The 14,941-nt window shown below is 38.9% G+C and overlaps 1 protein-coding gene across 2 annotated transcripts in view; it reads right to left on the minus strand.

The window, feature by feature from the left end:
* Positions 1-2,526: 2,526 nt before the first annotated feature.
* cadm1b (cell adhesion molecule 1b) overlaps positions 2,527-14,941 on the minus strand; it is a 256,745-nt gene continuing 244,330 nt past the window's right edge. For both annotated transcript variants that reach the window (XM_088012052.1, XM_088012053.1), the window contains 2 exons: positions 7,706-7,834; positions 2,527-7,543 (listed from right to left, as the gene is read on the minus strand). In XM_088012052.1, the coding sequence (XP_087868178.1) occupies positions 7,425-7,543; positions 7,706-7,834 (248 nt within the window). In that variant the 3' untranslated portion in view covers positions 2,527-7,424. The remainder of the gene's footprint in view (positions 7,544-7,705; positions 7,835-14,941) is intronic.

The following is a 14,941-nucleotide window of genomic DNA, read 5'->3' on the forward strand; positions in this document are numbered from 1 at the left end:
ACTTTATTGTTTAGGTTTTCCACCAATAAAAGGACGGATTAATACATTTTTTTCCAGTGGTAGACAACGCTAATGTCTCAAAAAAGATTAATTTATTCTAAGGCGTTCAGCACATCTTAACCAGGGCTGCATGTAACTTTGTGTTAAGCTAAAAAAAAAAAGGAAAAAAAAAAAAAGATACAAATCTGAAGTCATCACAATTCACAAAGGGACTCGGTCTTTGTGCAGCTATTTAATGCTCCTCGAGAGAAGCATTACAGTCAAATGATTGTGTGAATAAGAGAGAAAAGTGGCTGGTTTTTGAAGGTTAGACTACTCCCATTAAAGTTTGAATAATGTTATTGACCTTTACCTGGAACGGATCACTTAAAAGTAATGGGAAATGGCGGTACTGACAGAATTATGATGACAGAATAGCTTATGGTTATGAATTAGGTCTTGTTCCCCAAAACGCCTATCAATTTGTCAAATCACCGGCATCCAGTGTTCAGCTGGAAACTTTAACAGGGCCCCTGAGCCTGTCGGTGTCAGTCATCATGTCGTTTAAAACGTTTCTCGCCTCTATCTGCGCCACAACGAGCTTGTCAGTCACCGATGGGAGCCCAGATTGCTGCCGCCGCTGCCATTCACCAACATCCAATCGACAGCGGTACAATATTTTTCCTGCATGTCAAAAGCTCTCTCTCCCTCTTTTTCTTTCTTTTTTTTTGTTGTAAATTTGACAAGCACCAGGAGGGCAGAATGAAGTGAAAAGGATCAATCCAACCTAATGCTTTTTTTTTTTACCCTGTTAAACAAGCAAAGTGAATTTGACAACAAATACGAGGCAAAACGTTCCACCTGCTCCCGCCCTGAGAAAGACTCAGACATGGTTCGAGTCTCTTCGTTACCGAGTCCCGCTCAAGTTCTTCGCTCTCTAATGGTGAATAATTTAGCGGCGAGCGCAGCGGAGTGAGAGGAAACCAAGAGTCACGGCGTCCGCACGGCTGAGTCGTTAATTCAAGGGTTTGCGTTTAAAATAATGCCGTGGAGGTTCAAAGAAAGAGAAGCGGGTGGCAAAAAGGCGGACAAATGCAAAACCTGTTCAAGATGGTGGTCGTTTTATTAAAGCGTTGAAAAGCAGAGGAAACCGATTTCAATCCAGATATTTGGGAAAACAAGGTTGAAAGGAAGTTGATTGGAGGTGAAAATTATATATATAATGATTGTCTGCTCAGCTAAAAATATCTCGAATGCTTAGAAACCAAAACAAAAAAGATGAAAATCACAAAAACTCAGCCACTGACCAGCTCCAGGGTGATCAACCTGAAACAATTACAAGACGGCAACGTGAAGCCAAGCTGTCGTGAGGCGACATCAGAAATGTTGATTTTGAAGCAAAACCTAAACAGGCAGAGGAAATCTGAATGATCACAGGATTCAGAAGTTGGTTAAGCCAGTGCAACACTGAGGATTAGAGCATTATAATTATTATCATGTATTAGATTCCTAAGAGTTCTTCTACTTATATTTTTATGTCAATGTTTAGGGGGAGATGTTACTTAAGCGAGACGTTTCGTGCTTTACATCATGTTATAATGTGATTCCATCATCACAAAGTGTTGCTTTGATTCATTCATGCATGTTTGAGGAACCCCTGAGTCTCCCACGGCAACCATTCAAAGGTGCCTAAACGCTTGCTTAAATTGTTACAGATCGAGGGATTTTTTCTTTTTAATTTAATTCTACAAGTTTGGCAGCAACCAGGCCTGCGTGGCATTAGAAAAATTTAACTGAGCTGACTAAACTGTGGAGTTAATTCATAATTTAGCAAATATCACAAGGCCACGCTTGGTTTGGAAAGGTTTTGTTTTCACTTAGAAATTTAAAGCATTTAAAAGCAGCTTTAAAAAGCAGATTTATTAATATTGTCTTTGAGATTAAAAAGTTGTTTGATAATATAAAAGATTTGAGGTGGAATACGTTTCTTCCTGTTAAAGGGGAGGTCTTCCTTGTGCGTCCTCTTTTTGAGGGATTGCTGTAAAGTCATCAACGTTCTACATTTTTTAAAACCATGTCGAGTAATTAACTGAGCATGCTGTGCTGTTATAACCAGGGAAATGTATGAGATATCAAACTAAAATGTTTTTTTTTTTCTTTTTTGTAAAGTGACTCGAGACAAGATTTGCTGTGAATTGGAGCTGTATAAATAAACCAGTGAATTGAAATTAAAATTATTAGATCAGTTATTTGCAGAAAAAACATAATTTATACAGCTAATGTTTGGGTTTGTAAATAAAATAATCTACATTATTATGTTGTTGAACAGCCAACATCGTTTTGGCTTTACTAAAATTGAACAAATCTTTCTGAACGTTTTGGTCCTAACTAGGATATGGAAATTAAAGCGACGTTAAGAATGTGAAGATCTACACCCGTTTCTAGAATTCAGCCATTTTAACACAAACTTTAGTGCAATTTGACTCCTAACCTCTAAAGTGATCATGAGTGGAAGCGTTGTTTTAAACAAACGACAGCTGCACACCGTTTTAAACATTGATATCTTTTTATTAAGACAAGTACTCTTCAGATTTTTTTTTTCTTTTGTAAAAATGTTGGCATGAACCAATACAAAATATGTATGGTCAAATGAAAACAAAAAAACATCCTCTTTACTACACACACACACACAAAAAAAAAAAAAAAAAAAAAAAAAAAAAGAAACAAGAAAACAAAACGTCACTTGGGAACAAAAAAAATATATTAAAAAATTAAATTCAAGATTCAACAACCTAAACAACCAATCTAGGGGTTTAAAAACCATCACCTCCCCCACAGGTCTCTTCCTCTTCCTCCCTCCCCAGGCTTTAAAAACATGAGTTTCGTCCAAATATCCAAGAGGTTACAGATCATTCATAAAACTTCATGTCACAGTAAATACACCATATCTTCTAAATAAGAAAAGCGATGCATGATGCAAAACAGATGCTTGAGGACTGTGAGAATATCCTAGGGTTACTAACTGATCAGCACCGCGTGAGCAGAACGCAACGGTGGAAGAAGTGTCGAGAACATCGTCGTGACTTCGTTAACACCGACTGTACATCGTTTTCAGCTGCTTAACAAATCTAGTTTTCTTTGTGAACTAGGCCTATGCAAAATAATATTTAACATTTACCGTAACAGTGCACCATATTAAACACAGAAACATGTACAACTGAGAGGAACATGTACATCTTGTGATTTTCGTTACGTCTTCCGATACCTGTGGTACTACAGCATATATATATATATGTACCTATATATATACTCGGGGCTTAAAATTTGCAATCTACCTGAGATGCAAAAAAATAAAAAATAACACAACTATAATAACACTCATGAACCTGAGAGAGTGAAGGAAAAAATATATACTACACATCATGTAAGAAACATAAATGAAAAATTGGAATAAAATGATTCCCCCCCTCCCACCACAGCCTTTCTCAAAGTTAATCCATCAAAAGCGACAGTTACCATTTAAGATAAATATCAAAGCCCAGAATAACATTTGTCATGCGCGTAGCTGTTTCCATGACACCGCACCTCCACAATCTAGAAACAACAACAAAAAGAGAGAGCGATATATTAATTTGTTTTTATTCTAGCTTATTATCTAGCCTTTAGCACTGGATTCCTCTCTGAAAGCTGCTTAGCCTTCACACAGGAAATATTCAAATAAATAGCAAACGCAGTAAAGGCGACCAACAAATACTTAAGGCCAAATTGAATTTTGCTCTTATAAATACTGGCCCCACTGCACAAAAAAAAAATCACCAAAAATGATTTCAACATATTTTATTTTCAAAATGAATGAATTTGATTTATTTATTATTTAGATCCAAAAACCAGGATGTGACTTTATAGTGCATGAACAGAGAACTTGGCTGAGTATTGGCCTGAAAGTTAGAAAGGACAGATATATGTACAAGCTTAGAGTATGATTCTAACCATATGCCTGGAGATCAGAAGAAGGCACTACAATATGTCCTTCATTTTATTCTTTATTCATTTTTTTTATTTTATTATCGCATGTATCAAGAGGTCTGTTTAAGGCAGTGGTTATTCGTTTTTATCTGGTCTTTTTTTATTTTTTCCTTACTCATCTTCTTCTTCTTCAGGCAATACAATAAAGTGTCCTGCTAATTGCCAAACAAGTTTTGCTCTTCTAGCTGTGAGTCAAAGAGGCGTAGAATGTGTAAAGTTCACACTGTTTGATTGGGGTTAGCGAAAAGGAGAGATAAATTGTAGCACTATGCCATTTCTCTGCGGTTTGAGGCTACAAGATGACAGAAAAAACTAAACAAAAACAAAAAACTAAAACAGGAGCTTCCCCAAGTGAAATCTTTTGGCCTTAGAAGTTATCAAAGAAAGCCCAAAGATAAAGTATTTGCACAGAGGAAAATTTAATGGACTCATACTTGCAGTGACTGAAAGGTCTTATAAGTCGGAAACCAACAAGAACAACAACAGCATAAGAAACAAAAATGGCTCTGCAAGGACTTCAAAGCTAAATGTAGTTTTTGTGTTTTTATTTAACTGAAAGAGTGACATCAGTTTTGTTTTCTTCCAGCAGATAAGGAGGGACATTTTGTAGAGAAGACTTTCCAACTTTCTTTATGGAATATGCACAAAGACTCATAATATTTGGTGCCATTCGTCGGCATGGAATGGAAATATGAAAATGGGAAATATTTTAAGCTAGCAAAGAACTGCTAGCTGTCTGTTTTAGCGTGACGCAATACTTGGGTGAAGTCGGACTTTATAAGCCAACAAAATAAATGATGTTTAAGAGTGTAGGCGAGTTAGCTAACACATCTGGTGTTAGCGTGTAGCCTATAGGCAATGTGGATGGATAGTTAAGCAGCTTATTTACTTTAATTAGCTACTTTGATGGCAAAATTAGCTGCTAAGCTAATTTTATTAAAATAATCTGCTCAATAGGTCAAACATAAATCAGTTTAGCTAGTTTAATTAGCTAAAGTGATGATTTAGAAAACTACCAAACTGTGTTACTATTATTATTTTATTGTTATTATTTATTATTATTAGCTAATCAGGTATTCAGGTTGTGTAGCTAATTTAGCTAAACAGCTCCTTTGCCTTTTTAACTAAATTAGCTCGAATATATGTACTTAAATTAGCTAGCTGATTTACTGAGTTTTCTGCTTAGCTAATTTAGATAAATATCCTAATTTGCTACTTAAATAGGTAGCTACTTGTTACAGCTAATTAAAATAATGTTGCTAATGTATTTAAGGTCTAACATATACATATTTGATACTACTAAATATTACAGTGTCAGTCTCTTACAGAAAAGTGTCTTTCCAGAAATCTTAACCTTTCACTATCTGTTGCTTCATACACATTTCTTTGTCAATACCAGACAAAAACACGAAAATGAAAGAAACTGAACAACCTTTGCCTCACTGTCATGGCACATTAGTGTCGCTTAGAAGATAACTATCTTCCAGAAATGTATTTGAGAAGATGCAGTCTGCTGTGGTATTAATACAGCTGGCAAATGCCTCTGTAAACTAAACCTGACAGACTGCAGGATTAATATTAAATAAAGTTGGGTACGGTAAGAGGATAAAGACTAACTTTTCAAATGAAACCGACAATTTTACAACAAAGAAAAACAACCAACAATGGACTCATAAAGCAGGAGATGAAAGGTTTTACAGATGAAAACACAGATTCATATGATTACTTTCTCAAAATCAAGGGACACCGCCGATCCGATCCCAACCGTTGGTCTGGGATTCTGATTATGGTTTTTAACCATTAAGTCAGAGTTGCTCTCAGCTGTTCATGTTCTCGCCTTACTATACAGGCCAGGATTGAATGTCGTGAAGAAAGGTTTGCAGTCAACAGCTATCTTTTAGCGGAAAACAAAAATTGATCAGCTGTATCCCGCAAACTTGGCAGTTCAAGTATTTCTCGAGATGATGCTAACTCCAACAGGAAACTACAAGTAGAAAAGATTCAAAGTGACAGCGATGAGGCAGAAACAACTGCACAGCGATTCAATTTACCACTCTGGGTGACCAGCCCACTGATGTGGTGGAAAATAAAGGTTTTTATTCCCTTTTTTCGTGGTACATCCACCCCTCCTGACCTGAGCTGAATAAGAAAACTTAGCCTTATTTATTTAGGATTTTACTTTGTGCAGTCGCTGGTCCTCATGGCATGGGCGATATGGGAGAAAGATAGTTGGTCAACTTGAGCACTTCAAACTTCTGTAGACCTGCTGAGATGTATGTTACATACACGGCATGTATTTGAACTTTATTTTACTAGAGATAGGCAGTGTGCAACTCAAATCTGGCTGTAAAGAAATGCAAGTATTAGATCAAAACTCTGTATTGGCAAATACTTCATCTTGATTAACCCTGGGGACAAAAAAAGAAAAAAAAGATATATAAACATCCCTTTGTAGAAACAACATGGCATCGATTGCAGGTACGGATGCAATTAGGTACCACTGACATTGGAGAGTTTATCTAATAAATCTGATGAATATAGTAAGACGTTTCAGAAACGGTAGCTGCTCAAGACTTTTTAGGAATGTGGTTCAAAATAAAGTTCTGCGCTTGTGTCTGGATCTGGGAGCTTTTGAGGGATCGGTTGCATCTCACAACTAGATTTTAAACCCCATATACATATGCATGTGACTCTTACTCCTTTAGCAAATACATTCAAAGAAAGGCATGAGTACTCAAAACGGTTACGCAAGTAATCAACAATGAGTCTGAATTTGAAGGGGGGTTGTGTGTGTGTGTGTGCGTGTGTGTGTGTGTGTGTGTGTGTGTGTGTGCAGGTAATCGTCAAAACCAATCAGACCTGCATCTAAATGTGATGAACTTGGGAGGCACCACAGGACTTTGACCCAGCGGGGAGAAACATGTCGATACTGGGTTTCATTTAATAAGCAACTGGAGAAAAAGAGGAAAAAAAAAAGTGAACTAAAGTGTGAGTGAGCTGGCCTCTCATATATCTGGTTACATGAGCTAAAAGCTAGTTGTAGCACACACTGACAAACACCAGACCCCTTTCTATCTCCTCTGAAAGCCAAACGCAACAAAGGATCAAGTAGAGCACGTGGAGAAAGAATCCAATCCAACAAGCATGTGAATAGAAACCAACGAACCGACAAAAGAAATAGAACAAGGCACAAAATTGTCTGTAAAATAATTATACTGTACAGAATAGGACCCGGCAGTCCAAGGAAGGGTCGGACAGGAGACTAAACGACGCCTCTTCTTCCCACGGCTACGCCATTCCTACTTCCCTCCTCCTCTCCCCTTCTTCTTTTACCCTAACCCAAGCCGTCCTACTACCCAATCAACGCTGGACGCAGTGCTCCCACCGCGTCCCCAACCATCACTTCAGGCCCGTCTGGTTTAGATGTAGTACTCCTTCTTCTCGTCTGTGTTGTTGTGGCCCCCCTCTGCGTTGATGATTGCTGTGTCGGCGTCGGCCGCATCGTCCGCTCCCTTGGCTTCATGCGTGAAGTAAGTTCCTGGAGAAAAGAAAGAAAAAAAAAAGGGGGACAAACGAATTAGCGCCCGGCGCGCTCCGCCTCTCCACCTTTTCTCTTCAACTCTGCTGCACTCCATTTTCAAATAAAGCACTTAAACTCTCAACAATGTGTTCGCGAGCAAGCGCGGCGGCGCTGGCTTACCTTTGTGTCTGGCAAAGTACCGGCCGAGCACAATGAGCGCGCAGAGGATGGCAAACATCACAACGGCGACCACTCCACCGATGACGGCGTGGTCGATTTTCTGCGGCGCGCCCTCGCCGGCTCTGGAGTCTTTGCAAAACAAAGTAAAAAAAAAAGAAAAAACAAAACACAATAACCAAAAGTTAATATCGTGGTTTGATACAATCTCAGCTTGAGAACTGTGGTAAAAGTGCAGCCCACACACACGTGGTTTTCTGGCCATCAGAGTGCCAAGCCAACGTTAGAGTGAGCAAACCAGAAAACTTTAAAGAGAGGAGAAATATTCTGAACATACACAGCTGCTTTCACACCACTTGGCACCTCTGGTAGAAACGTGTGAAAAGCCTTGAAGTTATATAATGTCTAACTGCAGGGGCGTAACCTCGCATAAACTTTATATTGAGTACATTTCTTGGGTTATGAAAATCTGTCCTGTAGAAAACCAACAGAGGAGAAAACAACATAAACCCAAGACTGTGGGCGATCTAAAGAGATCGTGCAAACAAGTGGTCAAAATTTGTGAAAAGTTCTGTCTTATCAGTAAAAACTGTTTTCTCACAAAGTAACAGAAAGAAGAGTGTTAAAAATGTTTTTAATGGGACTTATTTACTGGCTGAATACTCAGGTTTAAGGTTTGATTCAGTACGATGTTTTGTTTGATTAATTTATTCTGTATCGTTTTTTTTTTTCCTCCACATTTCACAAATAAATATGAAGGGTTCTTGTTATGAGAAATCATGTGGGTTTCGGTTCATAATTGATAAAAAAAAAATCATCTTTTCATCCCTGTTTTTAAAAAAATCTTTTATCCTTAAAGGAGAATTATATGAAAAAAAAACATGATTTTTAATTGTATAATTATTTCTGTTGCTTAGGCAGACTGAAACGTACAAACAGAAGGAGCTGTCGTCGCGCCATACTGCAGAACTCCAGTTTTTAACTTTTTTTTTTCTTTTTACTTTTGCTTTCAGACATTCCCCCTGGGGTCTCCTCAAGCGAGCGACGCTGAAAATATTAAGACAGTCATTCCACCATGAAACGGCAGACACTGTCTGCAATTTCGGCGAGAATTCACACACTGTAAGATGCGGCGTGATTTAAGGGGCCATTTCTGGAAGTTATAGAGCTCAATCATGAGAAAGAGACACGCGTCTGGAGATAAATTGGCGGCCGGCGTCCGTTCCTCCTCTGCCCCCAAAACCGAGAAATACTCAACTGCCTCAGGTGTCAGCGAGTATCGCTGTCCGGCACTTAGCCAGATTTATCCATGCGCCGCTCGACATACAAGGCGAAACTCCGAAGCCCTTAAATTTCCAGTCTCAGAATAGTTCAGAGGCATTTATCAATAGTCTATATCTGTGCACATTGGGTCTGATTGAGGAGTGATGGGCGAGGGGGAATGGCTGCACTGTTCTTTGTGCTGCATGAGAGAGCAGCTCAATTTTCCATCAGTCTCCCCAGTCATGCTCCAAACTTGAATGATTTTGATAAAAGACGAGCTGAGGGTGCAGAATTTCTCGACGCGACGAAAAGGCGTAATAAGTCGACTTGAAGGGTCTGAGACGTGGCAGTCACATCTCAACCTAGAGAAAAAAAAAAAAAAAAGAAAAAAAAAGTTGAGAAATAATAATAAAAAAAGAAAAGAAAGGAAAAACACCTCATTCGGTAGCTCGGCTTGTCAGAATCGATTCCTACGATGAGCGTAATTAATAGGAAAAGTTCCGTTTCAGCCGAGCGCCCCCGCTAAAACGGATTCATCTTCAACAAGGAGGGCACGGCTGTTGCGCGTTGAGGCCCGTACAAGGCGCAGTTTGTTTACTGTATCAAGGATGTCAGGATAGCACAGCTCCCCCCTCCACACACACACACACACACACACACACACACACACACACACACACACACACCCCGGAGGAGACGAAACGGCCCGTGCTCCATGCTAATGAACATGCTCCCGCTAAATGGCCTGTGCACCGTCCTGTCTCGTCTTCCCTCCCTTTTTTTTTTCTTCTTCTTCTTTTCCCTCCCAGCCTCCTGCCCTCACCTTGCTCACCCCCTGTCTTTTCGCTTGACACATCCTGGGGGAAACACGCGGAGGTCTTGGCTGCCTCGGCGCATCGAGGGAGAGTTTGATTTAACAAGTAGGGGAGGGGAGAGAAAAAAAAATTCATCCGGAGTCAGCAGCAAGACACTACCACAAAAATGTCAGAGAATAACTTAAAATCCCCTAACGGCAGCAGTATCAACGGCTATGGTTGGCTGCGTTTCGTGTTGCCCGCATTAGGCACACTGCTGAACACTGCTGGTTTCCTGTTCATCGGTTCTGTATTTACCGCCGGGGTGAGCGGACAAAACATGACCCCAAAAACCCGACGCGGGCGCGTGCCGAAAATCTCTAATTTTTGCTCGTTTTCGCGACGTCCGACTTTGTTGTAAAGGGAATTACAGAGCATGCCAAAAGCACAGGGCTTCAGTGTGCTGCAAGATGATTTCAGATGTAAAGGTCAGCAGTGACCAGGAGTGCTGACTCAGTCTCCTGGTCACTGCGCTCCTATGTGGAAATATTCACTGTTGCATGTGGGTTTATTATGTTGCTGGTCACACAGGAAATTTGGGAGTTTAAGTTATGTCAAAGACTAAAGGTCAGGATAAACTATCATCTATAGAATTTGCAGGAAAGATTATGAAATAGAAGTTTACAAGTGGATATTTATACGCACTTACTGTATATAATCAGAATCAGACATAAATACATAGAAATATGCGTTTTGACTATATTTCAAAGCGCTTTAGTCGTTTTCCGGCAAAAAATAATTTTTTGCATTGCACTGATTTTAGCGGGAAGTTATCACTGTCTATGAATGATGATGTTTTACTGTTACAGCACCGTTTAAAGTAAAAATAAAACATTTCTAATCAGAAGAAATGAAAACTCTCTCTATAAAGATCAACTGATGAATTTCCCCACAGTGAGGCAGTAAAGCATATTTCTATTCTCTGCATAAAAAAAAGAAAAAAAAAGACATTTTGAGAGCCACGATACTGTAGTGCAGCTACACCATCACAACTGATTACCTTTATGTGGAGAAAAGTGAGACCTGCATAACCAGAGCACGGCTCGCTAATACAAAATCAGCAATCTGGTCGACACAACAGTTGGGAGAAAAATGCCAACATCCGCACATAACGGAGTAACAGCAGAAAGGCGGCTGAAGCTGCAACATTTAGGTGAAGACTGTCGGTTGCATTATGTTTCAAAGTGCCATTTCTGTCCAAGCAGGTCACCTAAAACAACAGTAAAAATCAGTCACATGTGTTAAGACCAGTCATGTTGTTTTATTTAACTGGTTTTCCTCTCACTGTGAGACATTGTATCCAACTAAACCTTCTGCTCTATTAGATGGAGTAACAAAAACTATTTCTATTCAATGAAGTCTAGAAAAAATAAGTGTGTAAAACAAAGTGCTTATATATACTCAGTGGAAATGAGCCAAATATCCAGCAAACTACAGCAACTAAATTCAGGAAAAATACCCAAAATGTTCAAGTCAAAGATTAGAGTTTGAAGATAATTCTAACAAACGCTAAGGCAATGTATTTAAACTTTTGAATTTAAAAAGAGTAAAACAATTATTCTCTCTTTGGCAAACACAAATAATTTAGCCAACTACTGGTTAAGTTGGACTTATGATGATGATGTGAAAAAAAAATGGTTGTGTCTTTTCATTTATAAATCTCTGATTTCAATTGTAAACAAGCATAAACACAGCTATTGTTCACACTAAAGTTATTTGGTTCACTTTAATTAGTAGTTAGCTTGACAAAGACTGATCTGTTTGTCTAAAATGAGGCAGACAGTTACCCACTGCTAGTAAGATACCGACTACTGATAGCAACCTGGTAGAACCCATCTTCAGTCATTGTGAACCATGCATGAATTTTACATGGACGTGTTCCAACTAAACAGAAGGTTTTTAACTGATAACATGTAAATCAGGGATTTTATTATTATTATTATTATTATTATTATTATTATTGGAGGATGTCTCATTAACAAAATAATCTTTGTAAGCCTTCACGGCTGAACAATTCCAATTTACAACTGCGACGTACCAGCTACAGCCTTAAAAGCGTTGGTTTCTGAACGCGCCGCAGCACGGCGGGCGTCTGGAAGATCGCCAAACGAGACGGCGCGCGAACGTCACCGCAACTTTTCCCAGGCTTTTATTGGGAGCAAGTGTAGGAGCGGGAAAAAAAGATAGAAGGAAAGAAAGAAGGAAAAAAACAGTCTACCATTTGTTTAACAGTGTAGGTGATGTGTTCAGATATATGTGGTATTGATTTGGACACAGAAACTTGTCGGTGAGTTTTATCTGCAGTGCTTGCTGTTTGCGCGCTGTAAACAAATCCAGAGGTGACATCGCATCACCGGAGGAAACTCTCCACTGTGATTAACACGTGAGAGCAGAAAAGACACAGTCCAGAGCAGAAGGGGACCAGTGGGGAAACTTTCAACATTTCAACAGCTCTCTGAGGACTTAAGTCCCATAATCACGGTTTTTTTTTTTTGTCTTTTTTTTGTGTTAAGAAGAGTGAGTTGATTTGTTCTGTAAATTAGTTTATTGAGATTGTTTCATAAATTTGTCAAGAAAAAGTTGTAATTAATTTTTTATTATTACGATTTGAGTTGAATTTTCTCATTTATTGCATATAATATGTTTATTTTTTTTATCACATTAATATGATAGCTTTACTTGTTTTTTCATGCTTGGTCATTTCAATTCCTAAATTAACTGTGACAAACAACGTCTTAATTACCATGTGCACCTCTGTCGAATATGAATTATTCTGTAAAATAAACTCATTTTTTGAACCTTTAATCATCTGGTGCAGGTAGCTAACTTAAAAAAAACAGATCCAAAGTGTAAATTAATCTAATTCCTTTATGTAGAAGTAATGCAATCATTATTAAATGACACATTTAAATAATTACTGATTGAAGTTAATCAAACAAGCCTTTTTTTTTAATATTACCATTGGCCAAAGTGCTTTACAAAGAATAAAAGGTGATGATGATAATTATGATATTCACACTTTAAGAAAAAACATAGATGCTAGACATTTCTGGAGCTTTATAAAACAAAGTCATGCAGCACCATCACTGCCAGTCAGCTGGTTCAAATCAAGCAACAAGAAAATATTAATAAGAAAATAACTAAAGAAGCACCTCCAGTCACTTTCAGTATGATATTGTCATTTGAAAACAGTTTCTTTCCACATGTTTGCTCAGGAAGGCAGATTGCTGTCATTGATTCATTACATTTGGCCGGGAATTATTAAGACTCTATTAAAACTAGGCTCAAATTTGAATGCCAAAAAGGGTTCTTAAGTTTCAAATAATCTTATTTAGATCATTTTTCAGATTATTTCTTTACACGTCATGGAACCGTGAATCTGTGGCATTTTTCGTCGCGATTATCTAACGTCAAAACGTTAAAGTGTGGGGCTTTAACCTAGAGTGTTGCTTTGACTCCTTGGGTCTCCCGTGGCAACCGTTCAGGTGTGCTCCACTCAGCAACCCTCACCCTCTCAGATCCTCCAGACTAGCGGCAGCAGCAATTAGCAAACACCGCCTGAGCTCATTGTGTGAACTACAACCCTCCTGAGATCGGCTGTGAACTTCATCAATGGGCGTGGAGAACCATTGCTATGACGACGTACCGAAAGGGTAGGAGGCTCTTAAAGAGACAGAGACCACTTTCAAGCTGTCAGGTAAGGCTCTGCGCAAAGACGGATGGATTTCTTTTAAGCTGTTTTTTATATTTATGGCATTTTCACAACAACTGAAGGTAACAGGTACTTCACTGTGGCATAAAATGAAGAATCTCATAGTAGCATATCTATACAAGTGATTCAATTTATTAAATAAGCAAACTCAAGTAAGTTGTTCCATTTTCAGCTGTGCTCTGATATTTAATAAAGAGCGTTGTTGAAAAGTTAATTTATTTAAGTAACTTGATTCACTAAGAAACATTAAAAGCCAATACTAATACTAATATTTTCACATCGTTGTAGTCTTTACATTTGCTGATTCTGATTATTTTCTGCTTCCAGCTGAGAAAAACACGACTGGAATATTACATCTGAAAAACAGAAAAAGGAATCATTTTGCATCACCAGAAGGAATATTTTAATTTATTGAATTTAGCTGAGTTTTGCTCTTTTACTTTGATCAGTGATCTTGATACTAACAATGGAGCAGTTCTTGAAAAAGCTTGTTGGAAAAACATTTTAGAATCACATTAATCTGACAAATAAATATTCGAAGTTGGCCTTTTACATATTTTCTACTGATCAACATGTTGCCTTCTACATAAATGTATACTTGGCAACACATTTCACTATGCATCGTCTATGTTTAAGCTAAAAAGAAAGGGTTTTGAGAGACACATCATTAGATATCTCGGTGTAAACATGCCTTTCATGTTTCAACAGTGTCGTTCCTTCATTGTCTTCTCAGGGCCAGTGTTTAAAACAGTTATTTAGCTCACAGCCAGCAGATATATTATCGCAGTCACAATCAAATCAAGCCTTAACCGAATTAGCACCCTTTGCATAGTCCTTTATTATGATTACTGTCATTTATCCTTCTTCCTATGTGGATCGGTTTGTCACTTGGCGCGCTAACAAATCCAGGATTAAGTTTCCCTGCAGCTCGCCGAACTGTTTTTGCATTTATAACAACAGAAGGTGCTCGGAGTGGGAAGAAAATCTCCAAATGAGAGACGGTATCATTATGGCAGCCTTTTGTGGCCTCGCACTTGAATCAAGTAGAATTTGATTATGTCTGTAATGTGTCTGGCTGCTGTCCACATCCCCGGTGCAGCTCTTTCTCCTTCTCTCTCTCTCTCCCCCCCTCCCGCTCTCCCTCGCTGTGCTAGCGGCTCGATCAGAGAGCGCTGACATGTCCACACCGGCGTCCTGACAGGATGCGCGCAACCGTGGCGATTTATGGGAGAATAAAGAGGATTTGCAACTGATGCCCGTGTCTGCGCGGCTGGGAGATCTGCTCCGCTCAAGTCCCACTGTCACATGCTTTACAGTCGCACCTTTTCCATCTCCGCGCCGGAATGACTAATTGCTGCTCTGGTCAGTAGCAGAGCATCCTATTAGAGGGTCTGCTGTCAGCGACGAGAT

Source organism: Poecilia mexicana, unplaced genomic scaffold, assembly GCF_051168715.1.
Source record: "Poecilia mexicana isolate PSO_F unplaced genomic scaffold, ASM5116871v1 scaffold_13, whole genome shotgun sequence".
Lineage (NCBI taxonomy): Eukaryota > Metazoa > Chordata > Actinopteri > Cyprinodontiformes > Poeciliidae > Poecilia > Poecilia mexicana.